This window comes from Diabrotica undecimpunctata, chromosome 6 (assembly GCF_040954645.1).
Source record: "Diabrotica undecimpunctata isolate CICGRU chromosome 6, icDiaUnde3, whole genome shotgun sequence".
Classification (NCBI taxonomy): Eukaryota; Metazoa; Arthropoda; class Insecta; order Coleoptera; family Chrysomelidae; genus Diabrotica; species Diabrotica undecimpunctata.
The window spans coordinates 24,244,045-24,267,977 of NC_092808.1; the positions used below are offsets into that span (position 1 = coordinate 24,244,045).

The following is a 23,933-nucleotide window of genomic DNA, read 5'->3' on the forward strand; positions in this document are numbered from 1 at the left end:
AACGTTTGTAAATTTATTCCATCCAATTTTATTGGATGTTTACTGCACAAGTGAACCAATGGAGAAACCGTCCCTGGTCTGAGACACGAGCCTTATTAAAAATTTTTAATGAAATCGAACTGTCGATGCCATTTAATATTGCGCCCCTACCTTAACGGTACAACTATGCAAATAACAAGTAACTCGTTCGTCCCAAAAACTAATGCATCACAAGGCTCCATCGTGGCCCAAATTCTCTACAATCTATAGAAGCGATTTCACCTTGTGAGTTAGAACACCTCTATATGCCGAAGATGCGGAATTTCCCGCCGTAGGCAAATTTATAGCGGTTTACAATCACACTCAACGCCAAATCAATTTGGCGTTGATCCTTAGCTTTAAAAGAGGGCCCAAGTTTTGTAATCTGAATTTAGGTTTACCAAAAAGACATTATATTTATTTATTTTTCTTACAGTAGCAGAAGGCTATATTTATAGCGGTTTACAATCACACTCAACGCCAAATCAATTTGGCGTTGAGTCTTAGCGTTAAAAGGGGGTCCAAGTTTTGTATTCTGAATTTAGGTTTAGCAAAAGAACATTATATTTATTTGTTTTTTATCTTAGAGTAGCAAAAGACTTTTACAAATCCGTAGTGAAAATATGAAAATTGATTAAATTAAATTTTAATTTTATTAAAATGGAAATTGTCATCCAAACCTGTATTCTAACAGATTGGGGGAAAAAATTTTATTATACATTTCAGCAATTTTTGTCAACTGAAATAAAAAATGCACAAAATATTAAAAATTTATTTAGATACTTACTATTTTTTATTATCTGCTATTCTATATTACATTGACTTTTTCTTCTAAATTTTAAGTCATTTATTTCACTATTAAATGCTAAACATTTTTAAATCAGATTTTTACCAGAAAAACTTGTAAGTTAATCTTATGAGAAGAAGGTAAAGATTACTTTCCGCACTTTTTAAAAGCTAAATAAATTTTATTCTTTAAAAGATATTTATAATCTAACAATGTATAACCAGTAATACGATATTAATTAAATTACAAAATACGATTTAAAATAAAGAAAAGGGTTAAAACAGAAAAAACTTTTTATTTATGCAGCTACTACTTTATGTTGTGTGCTCTTCTGTGTCATATTGACTTTGTCTCCTAAACTTAAGGCCATACCCTGAAAATAAAAAGTAGGATACATTAAATACTTTAAAAGACTAGTATATGCAGCTATCAGTTATTTCTAAACTATAATAATTAGACTTTGCAAACATGCAAAATGCATATCTGGATATTTAATGAAAATAGTTTATCTGAAAAGACCTTTCTTCACCAGAATAAAAACTAGATGAAAACCTTATAGAGGATCCAAATCAATCACTTCAGAAAATGTATATTAATATAAACAAGAGTCTTCATGAAGAACATAAGAAGCACTGGGTAAAAAATATAAACAAACAAGCAGAATGAAGGCTGGACAGACGATATAGACCAGTTATTCAAAGTAAAAAAAAACATTGTACTTGAAATGGCTCACCTTAAAATCAGAAGACGAATGGAAATATGTCGAAAAGAAAAACGATGTCAGAAGAACATTTACAGCGGAGAAAAATAAATTATGGGATAGAAAATGTCCGAAAATCAATACCTACAAGGGAGCCGAAAAAATACAGAAGCGTGGAAATTTATCAAGTCAACACCAACAGAAAAACGATAGAAAGAAAAAAGCAATACAGGTAATAACAGGAACCTAATGAATGCATCACTATAACAACTTAGTGTCAGAAGAAAGAGAAGAATATAAAGCGACGCCTTAAGACCACACCTAAGGAAAGCTGTAGTGTCATTAAAAAATAACCAAGTTGTCCGGAAGCAATAGATGCTGAAATGTAGCACCTAAAATTTATTTCGATTGATCACAAAATTTTTATGTATAGAAATAGATGACTCGTTACCAACCAATGGAAAGTGGCATACATCTCATCAATACAAAAAAGATTCTAAGACAGACACAGCAAGTCTTGTACTAGATAACAAGGAGATGTATAAAATTTAAATTTATTTTATTAATGTGTACAAGTGTACACTGGTATATTTTGTTATAATTTTCAATCACAAGTTCTTCCTGATGATTGAAAACCATGAAATGCTTATAAGAGAAGGGTAGGAGTAGACTTGAAAAAAAAAACGCAAATGGGGGTAAATATTGTCTTTATTCCTCTTAATTTGACGATTTTGTCCGTGACACTTTTAATGTAAGGAAAAAAAGGTTTCATATAAGAGTCCGAGTCATGAGTTGAGATTGAGTGGGACCGAGTCACGTCAGTGAACCACGTCATCATCGACGGTATAAATGAACTGTCCGCTGTTCCCATCAGCAGTAGTACAGTGATTAGTGAACAGTGTAGCGAAGTCTTCTAGGCGCACAGGAGACTGAGACTCTGGAGGCCTGGTGAGTTTGATTAATTTTTGTAATAATATTAATCTTAGCTTTAGGTTTAATTGTACCAACCACGGGACCGTTCCGAACATGAGATGAAATCTGCGATATTTTTGCTTTTTTATAAATCCTAATTTAAAGAACATTGGTATCACAATGAATTTCAGTTTGTAGCTTTATGATACAGTGTCGAATTGTATTTGTTAAATTTGATGTCTTTTAGATTTATGAAATATAATTCTAAAAAAATTGTTGCTCGTATATCTTATACGTTACTTTAAATGAATCGGTCTTTTCAGAAACCCCATGAGTCAATTTTTGGCAATATTGACAGTTCTTCATAAATCCATTTTTTATACGTCGACGCATCATTCTAAGCAGAAACGACATCAGTTTCAATTTGCTGTAATAAACTACAGCTTAATATAAATACTTATTCCATTCGAAAACTAAATGAGTCTTCGACTGATGTTGTTTCGGCGCGGAATTGTCATTTATAAACAAAACGATCAAGATGGCTGCAATAAATGGTACGAATAATGATCTGAATTTGGAAAAAAGTAATAAAAAAGCGGTAAAACAGACAATTATAAGTCAGGAATTATTAAGAAAGCGAGGCTGTGTGGGGAAGAATATAAAAATTATAAAGGCAATGTTGTACCTGCAAAAAACCAAGAGGAGGCTGTCGGTAAGTTTTAAGGTTAAGATAGTTTTAAAACGTAAAATTATTATATATTTTTTGTAGTTGTCGCTTGAAGTGCTTTGAAAAAGTTAATGCTGATGTAAGGGCTGAAATACTTGCCAAATTCAGAAGCATGCTTATCAAGAATGCACACGATTCATACTTACAAGGGCTTAGTAGAAACTGTGAAGTAAAAAAGAGAGGACCTCGAAATGAAAATCCAAAGAATAGAAGATATAACCTTAGTTACTCCATGACAGGCTCGGGTGGCAAAATTACTGTTTGCAAAAAAGCTTTCATGGGAATTCACACTGTGAGTCATGAAAGAATTCGAAGAATTTCTAAGCTTCTTGTACAAGGAAAAACACCACTAGATAAACGTGGAAAAAATATTTCAGGGAATGCTAAGTCTGAAAATTTAATAGAATAGATTAAGACTCATATTGGGAGTTTTCCCACCAAGATTTCACATTACACAGGGAAAGTGAAGCATTACTTAGACAAAAAATTGAATATGCGAATCATGTATGACCTATTTTGTGTCAAATTTCCTGATAATAATAATTCAGTGAAGTATAAATTTTATTTAAAGATTTTCCAGGAACACTTTTCTCTATCTTTTGAACGTCCACAGGTAGACAGTTGCTGTGAATGTAAACAGAAATAAAAATTAAGAGTCCATCTTTAAACGAGACAGCGAAGCGCGTAGCCGTTGCGAAATTATCTGTACATAAAAGACGTGCAAAGAAGTTCTACAATAAAATGACAGAAATTGCAGAGATATGTAAGACAGATGTTTGATTATATGCAAAATCTTCAACTTCCACTTATTCCTGTACAAGAGACTTTTTACTTACGTCAACTATCCTACAACGTCTTTGGAATTCACAACATGCAAAAACACCAGGGATGTTTTACAACTACCACGAAGGTCAAGACAGAAAGGGTCCCAATGAAGTTACTTCATTTCTTATGGATTATATCAAGTCTGAAGTGCATACTTCTGTGAAACATTTTCACTTATTTTCTGACAGCTGTGCCGGTCAAAACCGGAATCATACTGTAGTGAGATTTCTACTGTGGTTAATGGACACTGAAAGTTTTAAAACGATAAACCAGTACTTTCCACAACGTGGCCATTCCTTTTTGCCGAACGATAGAAACTTGGCGGCAATAAAAAGAATCATAAAAAACTTTGACCGTGTTTACCACCCAAAAGAATATACAGAAATGATTGTAAATTCTACACGACACAAAAAGTTGTTTGTTAAAATGGTGGAAACATCGGATATTTTTGAATTTAAAAAGTGGTGGATTAAACATTACAAAAAACGTGTTTGTCTACCGACTCAATGGACAGAAAAGAAAAGGATAAAAAAATCAATTTCCAGATTTCAAACTACTACCATTTTTTTTTATTCTTCAAACCAACCAGAGACTGTAACAGTATCGGAATGTAGTAATGGTTTTATCACTAACAACTTTAAACTTAAAGTAAATGATAGAATTCCATTTTTACCAACAGTTCTGGCCTATCCGGATGGTAAAGTACCAATTAATAAAAAAATTGAAGATATACGCAAGCTAATGTACTACATACCAGAGGAAAAAAGATCATCTTTTGAAAAGATTATGCAGTGGCCTACTACTGACGCAATTAATGATGAGTAATGTTTATAATTTGTTTGAGAGAATAAAATTTCCAAAAAAAAAATTTTTTTTCTGTTTTGAAACAACATAAGTCACTTTTTTTTAAACCATATTATAACTTGAGAAAAAACAATTTTTAAAAGAAATATGTAATCCATAATGTACAGGATAATAAAATATTATTGCAACAATTATTTTTAAAGTAGTTTTTCTTACAGCGCTTTAAAACAGGTTTTTGTGATTTAGACAAAATTTATAATTTCTGACTCATGTTGTTGTTAAAATGACCGATTCAAATAATTCTAACTGTCCACTTCAAGACGCGCAATGTACACTATACAATAAAATAGATACACAAAAAAATTTACCTGACTTTTGGCTCTTATTCTAATATGGCCGCTTACTGGTGCATCGGGTTTATTAAATTGTTTTTCTATACTTAAATTGGCCAAAGCGTCTTCTCCAAAAATGGATTTTGCATATAAATTGGCTGCCATAAAACCGCACTGCCCACTCAGAGCTTTTTCTGACGTTAAACATTTCAAATTTGTGCTTTTCAATAGATGTTCGAGGTATTCTGAAAGTTCTGTGAGGGGTGTGTTAACTGTTACCTAAAACATACAAAAAAAATGTTATGTCTAAAATAAGGGTGAATACAACTTTAATATTAAAAACACATGGAAGGAAGAACAATGTGATGAAATGATAAAATAATTTAAAATTCAAAAATATAAATATCTGAAAACAAATGAAAATAATTAGTACACAGAAGAAATTAAAGCCAGAATAGAACAGGCAAGAAATGGTTTTAACAAAGTGAAAAAAGTAATCTGTAGCAGAGACATTACAATTTCTTTGAAGATAAGACTTCTAAGATTAAATAAAGCCGTTTCAGATAGATAAAGCCTTCGAATTATGGGCCTACAGAAGAATATTACGAGTGGATAGAGTCACGAATGTCGAGGTATTGAGAAGAATGGGGGAACGAAAAAAGGTGTTAAATACTATTAAAATTAGGAAATTGCAATATCTGGGACATGTCATCAGGAGCGAGCGTTACAAATTGCTGCAATTAATAATACAAAGAACAAAGGGTAGAAGGAGTCGAAGAACATGCATCTCGTGGTTAAACAATTTGAGAGCTGGATTTAACTGCACTTCTGCTGATCTGTTTACAGCAACTGTGTCGAAAGTAGGTAGTAGTATCTATTGCCATGATTATCCTTCTTAGAGGAGATTGCACATGAAGAAGAAGTAACACAATTCATGTAACTTCCACAAAAATATCAACGAAGAAGGTATCGATCGTCAGTGAAGCACTCACCAGTGAGCTTCCTGACTACATCGTCCCACCTGAACCGTGATTCTATTGGGTAGGACTCGGAACTCTGCCCCCTACATCTAAAATGCTGGTGTCCAAGGTATAAATATCGGCGGATTGCCCGTCAACGCCACACTGTCTCTACCGAACCTTCGCTCAGTTTCTCGTCGGTCAGTAATAGAAGAAATAAAAATGTCATCTTACGCATGCGCAGCCTCTGCCTAATCAGCGTATCGATGCGCATCGCCAAAAGTTTCCTGGGTGGAGAAGATTCGAAACTCCACAATACTAGAACGTCTCAGCAAGACTACTGAGATCATAAAAAGCATCAAGCAGGGAAAGCTGGATTATTTCAGACATGTAATGAGAATTCCCAAATATAGGTTGCTACAAAATATCATGCAAGAAAAAATAGCAGACAAACGCAGTCCAGGACGAAGAAGAACCTCAAGGTTGAAGAACTTGCGAGATTGGTATGGTGTTGATACAAGCATGCTATTTAAGGTGGCAGTGAATAAAATTAAGATAGCTATGATGGTAACCAACGTTCTGAAAGGACATGGTACATGAAGAAGAAGATTGACTTAAAAAACTGCTCCACCACTCAACGAGACAAAACTCAAACTTACTTAAAAGTGCCTGCTCATCTTTCGACAACGTACATCATTACCCACAAAATTGTTAACCTCTGCCAGCAACAAACTTCCTAATGAATACATCGACACCCTGGAGTTACCTCCTCTTTTTTACCGTACACCCAGATAAATAGTTCACTTGAGCTTTCACACGGACAGGGAAGGATCGGTTTCTGTGGTTTCCCGATCTTATTTGCACATTTATACCTGTCCATAGAGATGATACAGTCAAAGCTGCCCTCAACGCGAAATATAGCCAAAATTTATATTATTCAATCATTTAAAATTTTTAATTTTAAATAAAAAATAATTCTGAGAAGAACCGTTTTAGCACCTAAGCCCTTTCTCCTCTGACCACCCTCTGAAGACGACCTCCTCCGCAGGACACCAACAACCACCACAGAATACCACCAGTGACCACCGACAGAATTAGTGCCGCCACCCAAAACCATCCACCACTTCCTGAAGAGGTGACAAAGTAACCTAAAACATGACTCACAGAAAATTCAACACTGAAAAACACTCAACCACCACAAACCAAGCAACAATGATAGAAAGCCATTGGCATCTATCAGATCATCTCTGGCTGTGGTCGTGGTCGACCACGGGATTTTTGTTTTCATTACGTATACCTGGTTCATTTCTTATAACATAAATTCAACCTGTATACACACTATAAAAATACACTGACCTTTATAATGCGGTGCATTTGTATCGGTTTTTATTAAGGTGAACAATTTTTGTGGTTGAATTAAAAATAAAAGCGCATTTCTTTAAAAAGATAAAACAAAAAATACACTCTTAATGAAAATAAAGAATAATTCCTAATAAAATAAGAAATAATTATTTATGCCCTACAGAAATGATTCAAATATTTGACCTTCTACGGCTGAACAGCATCCCAATCTGCCATAAAAACTTCTGCAGCGGAAACAAATTGACCTAAGAATGAAAGATCTAAACTGGTTAGTAGGCAGGAAATCGAAACTGAGCCTTGAAAACAAAATCCTTGTATACAAAACCGTCATAAAACCTATCTGGACATATGGAATCCAACTCTGGGGATGTGCGAGCAAGTCAAACACAGCCATAATTCAAAGATGCCAATCAAAAATACTCCGAACGATAGCTGATGCACCTTGGTATGTGTCAAACCTAACACTTCATGAAGACCTAAGAATCCCGTTCGTACAGGATGTAATCACTAAATACAGCACGAAGCACCATGAAGCACTGGAATCGCATAGTAACCCCTTACTCCAACCTCTGCTAGAACACCAAGCCAATAGGAGACTCAAAAGGAACTGGCCAGCTGACCTGAAAACCGGTTAAAGTGGTCTTGTCACTGGAGAAGACCTCACCACGCCAACAGGAGCCCCTTTCTCCGCAGCTAGCAAATTAGCTTATAGAACTTTATATGTGTTTTAATTGCTAAAGATTGTGTCATAATAAAAAAAAGAAGTAGCACCTTAAAACCATTTTATTATTTAAACCTTTTCTGCGGGAGTATAAACAGACATGTTGTGTACAAAAATAAATTAAAAATCTACGCTGTTATTGCTTTAAACGACCACTGTATCACAAATTATTGGCGACGATTCAACGGAGGTTCGTGGAGAGTCGACGGCGCGCAGTGTTGCCATTTATAGGGTGTATATCTGATTGTGAATGGAGGGGTAGATACAATAACGAACTAGAATCTCTATTCGGAAAAGAAAATCTAGTCAGATATATAAAGGCCAATAGACTCAGATGGGCAGGGCATGTGATATGCAGTAACGACAATCGCCTTATAAACAATGTGTTCTGGGAAAGGCCAGAGGGAAGAAGGTCTGTAGGGCGGCCTAGAAAAAGGTGGAAAGATGCAGTCAAAGAAGATCTAGAGAAAATGGGAGTGCGACAATGGGAATTACTGGCACAGGACCGACAAACATGGAAGGCAATAGTAAACGCGGCAAAGACTCACGAAGAGTTGTAGCGCCATTGATGATGATGATATCTGATTTAAAACTTAACGTTCTGTATCGAAATATGTAACGTAAAATATTACGTGGGGTCCCCCAGGGACCCCACTAATCAAAATATAATTTTCATGGATGTTAATTATTGAAACTTGGTGTAAGGTATTAGAAGTTATGTAAAAACCTTAAAAACTCAACTATACGAGATTCTAGTGATAAAATTTTCCATTATTCAAAATGGAGGTTGAAAAAGATAGTACTTGGGTCCCAAAAGGACCTCACGTCCTTGTTTAAGGGTTCAAATCGATTACCTGTACGAAACTATATTAAAAAAAACTGTGAAATGTAATAACATGTAGAAAATCTTACCTTATTTTCCCATTCAAATTCCGCCCACATTCTCATAAATTCACTATCTGTACAACTAGCAGGCACTATATAGTCCATTATATCTATGTGTATATCATTTAAAACTACAACATTCCTGTCTGAACCCGCTCCTATAACGTCATACACAATGTTACCAAATATAATTCCATTTTCCGTTGAGGCAACTTTCACGTTCGCTTTAATGTTACAGAAGTCTTTAGGTGCCAATACGACAGGTTGAGGCTTCTCTACCAATTTCAAATCGCCCAATGTAGCCAGTTCTAATGTGCAATTTTGTAAAGTATCGTTGGTTTGATTTACGATTAACACATCAAGCACGATATCGTACTGATTAACGTGAACGTATGCTTCTGAATAAACTGGATCCGAAAAACCAGTCAATTGTGTAATTTTATCTAATTTATTGGAACTTAATACTGATTCACCACCGCCCGTTCGACCGCCTACTAAAGCTTGTGACAGCGACATCTCAAATACGTTTTCTCCTAGTTCTCCACTTTTATCTGTCTCTAATTGTAGGAAGCTTATAGCATCGTCAGTTTGTATAGTGCGTTTGTTTTTCTCTTTGCTCTTTTGCGAGATCGCCTCGACTGATTCCTTAGCTAGCAGCATCTCATTTAGTGCCGAACGGCATAATTTTTTGAAAATTTCCACAATAATTGGAGAACGGTCCGATAGAACTCGTAAACAGAAAAGAATGTGGTCTTTATCGTCGTTGGTTATTGATTTTGTGGGAAGTCCTGTAAAATTAAAATCGGATGTTAACAAATATCAAGAATAATTCAAAATATCTATGTATTAGTCATGGTTACTCTAAAAGCTACAAGAAAAATGGCCACACAAGACATCCTTGACCATAACACCAGAATAGTGGACAATATTATTGAAAAGAAGACAGGGGTGAAGCTTTTTAAAAGAAGAACGAAAGCGAAAAAAGAAATTATAACACTAAAAGATGATCATGAAATACCTGAGAACCAAATAGAAGAAATCGATTATGAACTCCAACAAATAAAACAAAATAAAGCTAAATTAAATATAATGAGGTTTTACCTGAAAAGATAAAGGAAAATACCACGGAACAAAAAACGAACTGTAAATCGATTTAACAGATGCCTAACAGAAGAAATAAACAGAAAATCACAGGACAAATAATTCAAATTTAAATGAGCTAAAGGTCAGCAAACATCTTTCCAGCCAAGTCCATCTCCAATGATTATGGACATACTATGAGAGCAGACACAGAAAACATGGAAAGACTTATTATTCAGGGAAAGGTGAAGGCCGAACATCACGAGAAAGATCACCAACAAGATGGATCGACCAAATTTGGGGAATATGCAAAAGACCTATGTATGAGTTAAAAGAAATAACCAGAGACAGAGATCTTTGGAGACGGATAATACACAACATCACGATGACCACAAAACTCCCTCCAGAGGGTCAGGACTGAAGAGAGAGAGCAGAAAAATATATCCCAAAAGAATGGGGAAGAGCATTAGTCATATTAACCCTTTCATTACTGTGAGGACATTGGACATTAACGTTGGAGATCCTTTGCCACAACAAATACCTACTAGGAGAAGGTGCTTTAGATGTTCACAAAATAAATCAGAAACTCGAACTAGGACTATTTGTACAGCGTGTAATGTGCCTCTATGCTAAAATTGTTTTTTACCACATCATTCATAAGAAATCATGTTTTTTTCTGTGTAACGTACTTTTTTTATTTTGAATATCTTTGTTTCTCTACTGACGGGATTTATTTATCCCACCATTCAATACTAATGGGACATATATATTATATTTCCTTTCTAAGGATACAAGGACACACAACAATATAAAAAAATCAATCACTTTGTTAGGTCACTAGTATCAACGAATATCCTTAAAGTCATTTTAAACCGTTTTATTTAGCTATTATGAAATCAAGAATGAAAGGGTTAAGATACAAAAAGGTGATCCAGAGGATCTGGAAAATTTCCCACCGATAAGTTCTCTGTTCCAAACATACAAGCTTTTTATTAGAATAATAACAAATAGGCTGACAAATACAGTACAACAGACCACCTAAGCTTATGAAGCACTCGGGACGATCCAAAGGAACAAAAAGCATACTCTATTGTGGTGGACAAATGAGAAGCTCAATAAATTTGATAGATTGGATTCTTTATGAAAGTTGTTAGAATAAATTAGTATTGATGTTTAAAAAATACCTACCTGATTTCCCCAAGTGGAGAATTCCAGCCATAATGAGCATAATTTTGGCATTGAAACCATTGCTAGCAGCAGGAGTGCTAAGATCCTCATACCGCAAAGACAGTTTGGTTAATGTAGATGCCAAAGAGGCTCCGATGAAAAAATCGCCATCCATGAGGTACTGTCTTAGCGGAGGTCGTGCTTCTTTCGTAGTTTGGCTAAAACATGAATATTAAGAGTTATTAATCTTTGTAATAGCTTCTGTCTTGTAGAATAAAAGAATTACTAAAAAGATTCCGACAGAAAAACTGGTGTGGGTATGGGACAAATCTAATAAGGTAATATAAATGTGTTAATATTATTTACTTGCATACATATTTACCTCACAGTGTTGAACGCTGATTGGGTAGCATATGTTCCATCAGAAGTAACCAAAGTGGTGGCACCTGCAGCAGGTACAGGAGCGTTCTCTTCCGTCTCTCCTGCTATTAATTTCTGCTCAGCTTCAACGAGGGATCCTTCGCCCAACAATCTGTTAATTTCTCCAACGATAACTTCGATATCGGAAGCGGTACTGGCGTATTCTCCCAAAATCCAAATGGCTGCTCTGTGAACTTTGACCAATTTAATGTCTTTAAAAGTTTCGATGAGTTTCTGGAAAACAAAAGATATATTTTTTACTGAAGACTGTCATCAAGAGTGTAGCGTGCATGGATGCTAGTGATTTGTTGCATCCCCTCCGAGTAAAAATTTAAAATTCGAATGTATTTAAGTAATTTTATGTTAAATTCAAACGGTAGACAAAGACCATCAAAGATAATAGTGGAAATATCATAACAAATAGAGCAGGTACCTCGGCGGTGTGGAACCAATATTGTGAAATACTGTCCTTTAGCTAAAAAATTTTATAGAAGCAGAAGGGGAAGATGAAAGGATGTATAATATCACCCATTCTATTCGATATACAATTGAACTTGGATATTACGGCCTAGGTAGTTACGTCATCTCGGTTGTAACGTCAATGTTTAATAGGTCCGGCCAAAAACTATTCGATAACATTATTAAATGTTTTATCGTCTAAAAATAAAGTAAGCCTCATCTATAGCGTCATAAAATTTTACAGCCTTTGCGGCATTGTTCCTTCCAAGAATGTGGGAATGTCCGATTATCTCTTCTGTGTACAGTTATGTGAGCTTGACAGTTCTATTATTTCTCACTTATCAGTGCTATCCTAACAGTCAAATTTTCTATTTCAGAACAGTCAGTTTAAGAAATTTTCGCTACCGTGAAATTGTGTTCGGCTCGTTTTGTTTTTAGATTTTAATTTAGTAATTAACTTTTTATTTTTTAAAATGGCAAGTTATAGTACTAAAAGGAAGGCTTTGCCTATTAAAGATAAAGTGCGTGTTATAAAAGCATTTGAAAGTGGTCGAAAAATCGCTGATGTATTTGGACTTGTTAATTCGACTGTCAATTCAATCCTAAAAAACAAGGACAAAATTTTAAAAGCCTTTAATGAGGAGGGAGAAAATGTTAAAAATATTAGGAAGAGCATTCGTGGTGATGTAGATTCAGCTCTACTTCAATTTTTTAAGCAGTGTCGCAGTTCTGATATTTCTGTGTCCGGGTCACGTTTAAAGGAGAAAGCTACAAAGTTCGGAAAACTGTTTGGTGAAGATTTCACATGCTCTAACGGCTGGCTAGATCGGTTTAAAGCCCGGCACTCAATATCCTTCGCGAAAATTGTTGAAGAGGTAAAATGTGTGGAGAGAACGTGACAGCTGATTGGTTACAAAACACAAGCCATAACTAAGGCAACCATACAAGGATGAAGATATCTTCAATAACGATGAAACTGGTGTCTTTTACAAATTAACGCCAGACAAAACTTTAAAGTCCAAAAATAAAAAATGTGTCTGTGGAAAACTTTCAAAACAAAGAGTCACGGCTTTTGTTTGCGCAAACATGACAGGTACAGAGAAAAGAAAGCTTTTGGTTATTGGGAAAAGTTTACATCCTAGATGTTTCAAAAACATAAAAACACTGCCTGTAAACTGCACAGCTAACAAAAAAGCGTGGATGACTTTTACTATTTTCGAAGAAGAATTAATAAAATGGGACAAGGAACTCTCTCCAAAAAAAAAAGAAAAATTCTTCTCTTAGTTGACAACTGTGCAGCCCGCCGATCCCAAGCTTAATTTGACCAATATCAACCTAGTTTTCTTACCAGCCAACTGCACGAGTGTCTTGCAGCCTATGGACCAAGGAGCTATAAGAAGTCTAAAGTGCCATTATCGAAAACATCTTTTGAAAAGGATAATTTTTTGTATGGACAATTAGGAACCCGTTAACATTACCATCCTTGATGCAGTTCAGTTTTTCGACAATGCGTGGAGTGCGGTTACGTCAGTGACAATTTGTAAGTGCTTTCATCAAGCTAAGTTGACTGTAGTTTCTCCCAATGTTCAGGATGTTGACGAGGATGACGAAATGCCTTTGTCTTGACTCTGATCTTGACTACTACATTTCAGTAGACGATCAGGTAGAAACATTTCAAGTTTTAAGTGATAAAGAAATTGTGGAACAAGTGCAAAATGTGGAAATGAATGTTAATAAAGATAATGAAGAAGAAGAAGACGGCGTTGATTGTCCTACAATCCAAGAAGCAATGAGAGCTGCTGAGACCATATCCAGGTTTTGCCAGTAGAGGGAGGTATCCACAACTAGCAAATAAGCAGCTCAGATTATAAAGGACACTACAGAAAAACTTTATTTTTCGGAAATGGTTGTGCAGAAAAAAATAACGGACTTTTTTCAGCATTAGAAAACTTTTTCATAAAAAATGTAAGTTTCATATACATGATATGTTTTATTTCTTAATTTTTTATCCTAAATGCAGCTGTAGTAATAAATAATGCTGTAATACAATTTTTCCTCGTTAAAATTTCATTTTTTTCTACCTCTTTTATAACGTCACTCTGATATAGTGCCATTTTTTTACTGGGCCCTTCAATGACGCTATAACCAAGTTCCACTGTATACAGTGAATACATTATGTCAAGTTTTTGAAAATTGGCAAGGTGGAGCAACAATAGAAAGACGAAAAATCAAAGACCTAGGATATTCTGATGACACGGTTATAATGGCATCTTCAGCAGAACTGGAACAAATTATGTATACATTGGCCACGATGAGTACAGAATATGGTTTAAAAATAAATATACAAAAGGAAATAAATATATAAAAAGTAATTATTATCCATAGAAACAGAAACATCCAGAGATAAGAAACATGGCAAGGTCCGATGTGGTCAGACAATTTAATTACTTGGGCTCAGGCATCATTAACAGTGGAGGGTGCAAAGACGAGATCCGTCGAGGAGTCACAATGGCCAGATCGGCAACAGCCAAACTCACAAAAATATATAGAAGAACACTGACATTACAAAAAACAAAACTATGCCTTGTTTAACATTAATATTTCCTATCGCCACCTATGCTACAGAAATATGGACCACCAAAAATCCGATTCGAACTGTATAGTGGCATTTCAAATGTGGTTGAATCAAAATATACTAAGATATTTTGGACATATAAACAGAAGAAGAGAAGGTATGGAATGAATGATCGTTGAAGACAAAGAAGCAGGCAAAATATCCAGAAAAAGATCTCCAGATGGAGATGTGTGATTCAATTATGATGTCCAGGTAAAATTATAAAAATTTAAAATCGAACATAAGACATCTTCAGATTTCTATTGGCGCAAAAATACTACTGGCCTAAAATGTTTAAATAAATTGCAGACTATGTTAGAGCCTGAAGGAAGTGCCTTCAGGTTAAACCATCACATATGCAACCAGCAGGAAAAATGGAACCATCTATTGTAGAAAAGTCATACTATCTCAATCGATTTAATGTGACCATTCCCAAGATCTATAAAGCGAAACATTTTCTTGATAGTCATTCAAAACCTGTTTACGAAATGGGTTATCGCCCAACCGATAAAGAAAGCATCCGCAGGCCTTATCATCGATACTCTGCGTTCAAAAGTATTTATGCAGTTAGGAATCCCAAAGAAAGTCATCTCGTATAACGGTTCACAATTCAAAAGTAGCAATTTTAAAACGTTCCTAAACAACATACAAAATAAATCACGTCCTTAGACCACCTTACTCGCCACAATGCAATCCAGTAGAACGAACTAACAAGGTACTGAAAACAATGTACATACGAGGTACATACAAGGTACATACGTGGACGATAACCAAAAAGAGTGGGATAAGTTTATACCCAAATTTTGCTACGCCATACATTCAAGACATAAAACTAAAATTGTCGAATAGTAGTAACCGAAAACAGGTGACAGCGCATGTCAAAGATTTAAAAACCATGGGAGGGGGTAGGCACCTGCAAAGAAATCCTACCCCCACTTAAGACAGACAGTACTTAAGCAACGAATTTTGAAAGTACAACAGTCAGCAATCAGCCATGGAAGACATCCTGGACATTCCCGAAGAAATGAGCCCACTGGGAAAGCCAGAGACCTGGGCTACCTGTCACGCCAGAGAAGTAAGCAGAACGCATCCTCCACAGGTTTCACTGTTCGGTACACCACCATACCCACCAAGGAAGGGTCACGCTTCAGACACACCTACAAGACCTGAATCCGCAGCTACAACCAGGGGAAACCACAGCCAGGAAACAAATCCGACTTGGTGGAAATCGTCCCGAGAGAAGTGGCGGAAAAGGGAACAAAAAAATTCCGAATAACCTGCAACGACAGAAGACTCAAAATCAAATTACCACCAAGGGTGAATAGGATCACGCCGTTGTAGGCTCCTCCAAAGAGAAGGGAGTGTAACGAAGTGCGTAACCAGCTCTCGCTACCGTTCCGTCAACGCTCCGTCCACACGTACTCCCACCGCTGAGTTCCACTTCCATCAATACGCGCTAGAGGAGATGGAAGGCCGCCAACCGAATAAAACAAGAGCCGCCAAAAGAGAGAATCGAGTTTTATCAGAGTGTTGATCTGGTAACAACTCCACTGGTACTAGGATGTTGACTGAAGGACAACTGCTTCTGCTAGAGTGTGTGTTGATCTAGTGGCAGTTCCTGGTCTTAGAGTGTTGATCGGAGACAGACCTGTGCGTGGCTGTGCTGATTAGTCACTTCTCGCTCCATGTCGTCATCGAGTCGTCGATACAGCCGTCGCTGGGATTAACATTTAAATAATTCTGTAGATATTATCTAGGATATATAGACAGTCAATGTATACTTTACTTACCTCAATAATCAACGGTTGTAATTCTTTGAACTTCTGTATTGCTTCCCTTAAGAACAGCAATACATCTGTGGCAGCCAGTTCATTATTATCAGATAAAAATTCAATCAAGACTGGTATAACACTACGTGCAATATCTGGGAATTTAATGGAGCACGAATGTAAAGTCCTTACTAATAATTGCCTGTACTTTCCTGTATCCTCATGTTCACTGTCTACCGTTTTACTCACTTCCTTTGTTAATACTAATACCATTTCTTCTATGTTCCGTGAAGAAACTAATTCAAGGGCCAGACTTAAAGTCTTCTTGCGGACTTCTAAATCAGGAGCTATAACATACATCTAATTAAAATTTTTAATCCGGTGGAAAATATTATTCAATTACCAGAGAGTACTCTCAATATATCCATAACCAAATCCTGCAAAATTCTTTCGTGATTGGGAAGCTCCTTAAGCGCGATCAACCTGTCTAAAACGATGAGTTTTACATTGTTGTCACTTTCTTTGATAATTAACTCAATATAACAGCTGGCTGCAGCTTTAACAGCAGTTGGAGCACTGGAGAGGGTAACTAAAGTTCCTGCAGCCTCATACCTTTAAAAAAGGGTACAATTAATAAAAATCAAATTACATATTGTACTGCAGGACAAACAAACAAAATTTACATGAACATTTGCAGTTTGTGGAGATCAGCAATTAAACTAATTCTAAATACTAAACACTACAGATAACCCTTAGTTATTTTCATAAAATATATGAAAAAAAGCTGGGCTGGTCATGTAGTAAGAATGGAGACAGAAAGATTACCGAAAGGAGCCCTTGATAGTAAAAGGCAGGGCGCAAGACCAAAAGGAAGGCCACGGAAAAGATGGGAGGATGAAGTGGCAGCGGACATGCAAAATTTGCTAGATGTGAGAACCTGGAGAAGATCGGCGCGGGACCGACAAGGTTGGAGGCATAGTTTGGAGGAGGCCAAGGCCCGATTTGGGCTGTAGCGCCATTGGAGAGAGAGAGAGATATGAAAAAAATATGGAACAATTACTTTGCTGATTCAGAACAATACTATGTATTTCATTTTTTTTTTCAATTTTTATTTTGACTAGACTTTAGATCGAGATATGTGATCAATCTAAAAGAGTTTGATATATACTACCTTATATATGACAAATGTTGACTTTCTAATAAACAGAGAATATTTCATATTGCAAGATGCAAGTACATACCTGACAGCAGGACTGCTTGAGTTCAACAAGTTATATATACATCTAATAAATCTGGACCTTTCCGCAGGATTGGAATGACACACCTTATATATCAATTCAACGATTACCAGTTGTAGAATATCTCCAAATGAATTTACTTGATCTAAAAATATTTTCTAAAGTATTATCTATGAAAGATAAATTTATCAACAAATACCAGAAACTTACCTAAACATGATGCCAAATATGACAATGCCCTTTCTTGGTCGGCATGAAGAAGCATTAAAAAGGCATTTCTTTTACAAGACATGTCTTGCTCACCATCTAAATAGTTGGAAATTAGTTCAGGAGCATCTGGAATGAGGGCTTCAAAATTTTTGTAGATAGTAAAAATTGCAAGTACAGCATTCCTCCTCACATAGCTGTGCCTATGATCTAAACAAGCTCTAATGCTGGGCATTAGTGGTTCTAACAATTCTGGTTCTTTTAGTTTGCATAAGAAGCGAAGTGTTGAACCTCTCAAAAATTCATTTGGATGTTGCAGATCTTTTCTATAGGCATCACATACTAAAATCATCTCTTGCAGTAGTTTACCTTCTGGATTTGTTTTTGGAACTATTTCCCAGAAAATCAATAATAGCTTTTTTGCCAAATGATCTTGAAGAGGTAAAACATTTCTTATGATGGTCATTAGAAATCCATTTGGTAGCCTTTCTCCTGCCAGAATCATATGAATTATTTTTTCTAATGCTCTAATCTTTACTTTCACCTCACCCTTTTCTGGAACAAAATATATAGTTAAATAATGGAATAGAATACAGATTAATAAGATAAAAACAAAATTTAAAAAGTAAGATAAAATAAACAAATAAGGAGAAAAACCATAATTGTCAAAATGAATTGAATGGAACAGCTATTTAAATCAATTGAGCTAAATAAAAAACAAAATGATCCAAACTTGTATAAAAAAAACTACAACAGTTAAAAAAGGAAGAAACATTCATCATTTACTCTATATCATAATATCTAGTGATAAATTTATCACTAAGTTAGGTGACAATAGAAGGATTTACAAACATACTACAATGGCAGCATAATTCCTCAGTATTCAGGTATTGGAGAAAATCAGGAATTATCAATCATGTGGATCTACAAACAACAACCATTCATAACAGGATATAACAAAAATAACAGATGATCAGATTGTACAACATCATTGAAAACAAAAGAAGCTGGAGTTAATGTGATGTAAATAACAAAGAAATATTAATTACAACCTGTTTAATTTTTAACATATTATAGCGGCAATTTCTTTATTGCAAACCTAGTAAACCAGCCAGCTGGATGCCATTAGGACAGGACAGATCAAAAACTTTGTGAAAAAAAAAAACAATTATATGGTTATCACTAATGATAAACTCATGTCTGAAAAGTTTTTAAATCGCTCATGTCAAAAGCTATGGTGCAAATCCAGAGTAGTATCTGTATTGAAGTCAAAGTGCCAATCAAAGAAGCCAAAAACTTCTGACTAGTTGGAAGTGACTGGCATCATTTACATTGACTAAACTACTGCTTATCACACTGTTAGCCTCAAAGACTGTTGAAAAGTGTACTAGATAGATGTGTTTATTAAAATGCATTGTTCAAAATCATTGGTGCAATGTTACCTTGTCTACCTCAGGGAAGCATATTGGACTCTTAGTTTATAACATCTATACAAACAACTTACTGGAATGGTAAGTGGTTCTTATAACTTCAGAAATATTTCTAAAAAATTGAAAATAAATTGCTGGCTGTCCCATAAGAGCTAACACAGTAATATAACAATAACTTTCTAAAACCAAACCATTCAAAAAACAACTTGTATGTGTGCTTACCACCTAAACAACACAACATGGAAAGATAAGTATTAGATCATTGATGATCTTGGGGTAAGCCTGGATTGAGCTCTCCATTTAAATCTACTGCTAAGCACAGCTGAGTACTTAATTTACAGTTCCACTCTATCCACACTTGCCATGCAATAGCAGGTAAACAAATTAGATTCAATTTAATGAACCAATACTGTTTTATTTCGCACTCATTTCGAACATCAATATTAAAACATGTTCTTACTACACAATCTAAATAATATGTATTGAAATTTCAGTGAAATTTGTTAATATCTTTCACTATACAGTAGAATCCTGATTATCTGGGCATGGATTATTCAGGCTGCGGATTATCCGTGCTATGATTTACTGTTATTCAAATTGCATTTTTGAGGTTTTATCGAAATAGTGTCAATGGAAACTCTCTATATGCCATATCAATGTTACATCAATTGCTCAACCAACTGATCAGGGTGTTATTGAGACAATGAAACACCTCTATCGAAGATATTTTATAATGAACTTGTTGGATAAAGTAGATCTGATGAAGTTTTGGAAGTCGTTCACCATCAAGGATGCAATTTTTAAAGTGGCAAATGCATGGAGTGAAGTGAAAAAGAAGACTTTCAAAAGAGAGTTTTACAAATTAATGAGACTAGAGGAAAATAAGAGCATAATGGAATATGTGAATTGCTGAACTTATACCTTAGTTTGCAACACTGATGGATTTGAACAAATTTATCAGATTATCAGCTTCTCAGCAACAACAATATTCCCAAACTAGTCTTGAATTAGCCCAGTATGTCACAACAATCGAGCAAAAAGACAAAAGAGGGAATCTAATTGTTATGAAAAGGAGACCAAAATTCATAAAAGTGGCCTCTTAATATGGAGGACATATCCGGGAATGCAAAGGCACCAAATTTAAAGTAGATATAAAATATTTTTCAGAATGAGTCTTAGACGAGAAAGTTTTAATTAAATAATAACGATAATAATCTAAAATGTGACACAGTCTTTAAAAAACTTCAATATAAATAAGCCTTTCATGTAGCAATTGGGACAAACAATAACATAACCCAACTAAATTTGATTTCTTAAACAAGGAAAGTGACTCTCTTTCCTTGTTTATTGTGACCTCTCAAAATAGCACTTCCGTCTAACAATATTTTTGCCCCTCCTACCTTTACATTCCCTCTTCAGTCTTTTTGCTCAATGGTCACAACCTGATCCATCTGAAAATAAGAGTCCTCTTTGTAGACCTCTGGATCTGATAAGAAAGTCTTTCATGTTACATCATTTGATCTAATAAACTTTTGAGAATATTGTAGAAAGCTTTGACATTAAGACACTATAGTATTATCAAATCCTATAGCACTTATGAAAAAATAGCACAAATATGGTAATTTTAAAAGACAGTGCAAAACTATTTAATAAAGATGATAATCATTTGTTATTTCAAAAATTGGAAAATTCTGCCTTTTCAATTAATGTAGTATCATTTTTAAATTCTTCTTAAATTCTAGACTGTGTTTGCATATTGTAACGTTAACAGGTTAAAATGAAAATGTGTTTAATTTATTAACCAGAAAAAATGTATTCAAATTCATTAAAAGCATTTAAACTATCAAATTCGACAAGAAAGACAGTTTCAACTATCAAGAATAACCATTTTCTTCTTTAAGATGTAAAAAATACAGTTAGAAGAAAATAAGCTTTATACAGAACTGTATAATAGTGTGATAAATAGGACTGAACAGAACTGCATTGTAGAAAAATTTCCTCAACAAAAAGATTGTTGAGTTTGAATGATAGACAAATTTGGACCTAACTGAATAATCTAAATTGCATACATTAAGAATAAAAAGAAATAAAAAATTAAATAATTTCATTATGGAATAATTGGCAGGATGATATATAAGAAAAAAGAAATTTAGTATAAAAAGAGCTTTCTACTGACAAGGGATACTAAATTTACATACATACATTCGTTTTATTCGAAATATCTCTCATCAGAAACAGTTTTTATTCCATTCAAATGGATAATGGAAGCAGGGAATCGAAGCATAGATAAAAATCTATTAATATTCCAGAATTAATTTAAAGTTTAGAAATCAATTTTCAAATTACCTAAATCCATTTTTAGCTGATGTTCATTGTAGGGCTCCGAATCTGTTGGCAAATTTATCAGTGTATAACAAGGTTGTTCCACCGCAGTCATTTTCGTCTAAAATAATAAATAAATATTCAATTTAATACCATTTACAAAGATTTTTATAATGTAATTACTTACACGTTATTATGTACTCTAAATAAATCAATTACAATTATGTTTTTCGGTATTTTTACTCAAAAGTCAGGCTAAACATTACAGACGTGTCAGCAAGTCAGCTTGTTGACGTTTTGATGCGACGTATGTTACAGTTGACGTTGACAAACAGTGTTGCCAGATGATCAAAACGAAAATATTGTACAATGCTGTCGAAATTATCGTTTTTTAAATGATTTTATCGTACACCGACTGACAAAGGCTGGTTAGTCTAAAGGGTTAAGGCTAGGGTTAGTGTAATTAAATTAATTAATAAAATTATTTTATTGATAAACATAATACAAAACAAAAAAAATAACAACTTATTCTTGTTCAGCTAAAGTTTCAAAAATAATTTCTTCTTCTTGTAGTTCTTCCTGATCTTGATCTTCCAATTGTTTTTGTCCATATATTTTAAAGGATGTCATGGATTTTATCATTTCATCTGTAGGTTTAAAACTTACACATCCATTATCCAAATTAATACGCTGAGATGAGTGCTTAATTCCATTTAATGTTTGGGTAATGATTTTATTTCTGACTTTAGTTTTTATTAAATTAACTTTGGAAAAAATTCGTTCGCAGCTTGCACTAGAGTGAGGCAATGATAACACACACAATGCAAATTCACTTAAGTCTTTAAACAAATAATTACCCTCAAAATTTGTGATCTGACCTAGCTTGCAATAAAATAAATCAAGATCCTCTTCAAGTGGCAGTTCTTCTAAATGTTGTAGAGTTCTTCACTGATCATCGATTTTCTGCATTTTATCAACGTCTTGTTGTGGATCACAAATACGTGGTAATAATTCCATCAATGGAAAAAGTGTATTAACGTGTTTAATACTGCATTTTTCTAACATACTTAGTTTGCTAAGAATAGGATCTGCAAAGTCATACCTCTTTTTAATTTCTAAACAAGAATTAATTAAAAAGCGTCTGCATCTCTCATAAAAATCTTGCTTAATATCATTTTCTAAATTATTAATATTTCTGAGAACGCCAATTCCGAGATAGATATTATTAGGAGAATTAAATTTTGCTTTATTTGCTGGATCAATTTTGTCTATATCTGTTTGCCTTACATATTGAGGATCCATGTACGCCATTAATAAATCTTTATAGGTACAATTGACCATTTGCGTATGCAATTTCATTATAACGACTTTCTCGCTCTGAAAATATTTGTTCATATCAACAAATTTAGGCAAAACCCACTCTAAAAATAAATAAAACAGTTTTATTGCTTTGTCGAGAAAGCGACAAAAACTTTAAAGAAATTATCGTACATTTATCAATATTGATCGTACATCGTACAGTAACTTTAATTATCGTATAAATACGATAATTATCGTACTTCTGGCAACACTGTTGACAAATGATTTATGTTACTTTCTTCTTTCTGTCAAGTCTTTCACTAGTTAGAAAACTATTTAAGTTTATGATTTTTTTAAATAGATGCAGAAAAAATGATATTTCTAAACAGCTTTTTATTCACGCTTTTTCTTAAAGAGTAAAAGCGACTACAATTTTTTACATAATATGAATGATATCTAGTGGCGTGAAAAAAATAGATAGGTCAATAATTAGCTGAAGAAAGACACAAATGTGAAACAGAGAGAGGGAGATACAAGTACATTGCACTTGACGAGGGCTAGGGCACGAGATTGGTTAAGTTGAAATGGATTAATATGTAAATAATTGTTGTTAAGTTTAAGTTCTCTATTTTTACGTCATAATCCATCTCAACTGAGGTTTTCTTATATGTTATTCCGCACATCGCTAATTTGTTTGATCCGACGACTCATAATTTTACAAATACTATGACTATTAACACAAAGGACTATTATCACTTGTAGTTAACATATCTTGAGGTCTTCTCTTTAATACAGGGTGATCGAACAGGTTTGCCAGACAACACCAGTTGTCGGACACTTTACACAAACTTTGAATAAAATAGTAAAACCTTTATTATAAGTACTTCACTTTATTT

The 23,933-nt window shown here is 34.4% G+C and overlaps 1 protein-coding gene across 1 annotated transcript; it reads right to left on the minus strand.

Annotated features, from left to right (window-relative positions):
• Positions 1–965: 965 nt before the first annotated feature.
• Positions 966–22,065, minus strand: betaCOP (coatomer subunit beta). Its single transcript, XM_072534476.1, has 11 exons — positions 21,926–22,065; positions 21,763–21,859; positions 17,990–18,541; positions 17,783–17,924; positions 16,945–17,153; positions 16,563–16,888; positions 11,662–11,933; positions 11,301–11,497; positions 9,060–9,820; positions 5,142–5,384; positions 966–1,178 (listed from the first exon to the last, which is right to left on the minus strand). Exons 2-11 carry the CDS (start codon positions 21,851–21,853, stop codon positions 1,104–1,106), a joined length of 2,868 nt encoding a protein of 955 aa, XP_072390577.1. The 5' UTR covers positions 21,854–21,859; positions 21,926–22,065; the 3' UTR covers positions 966–1,103.
• Positions 22,066–23,933: the final 1,868 nt, after the last annotated feature.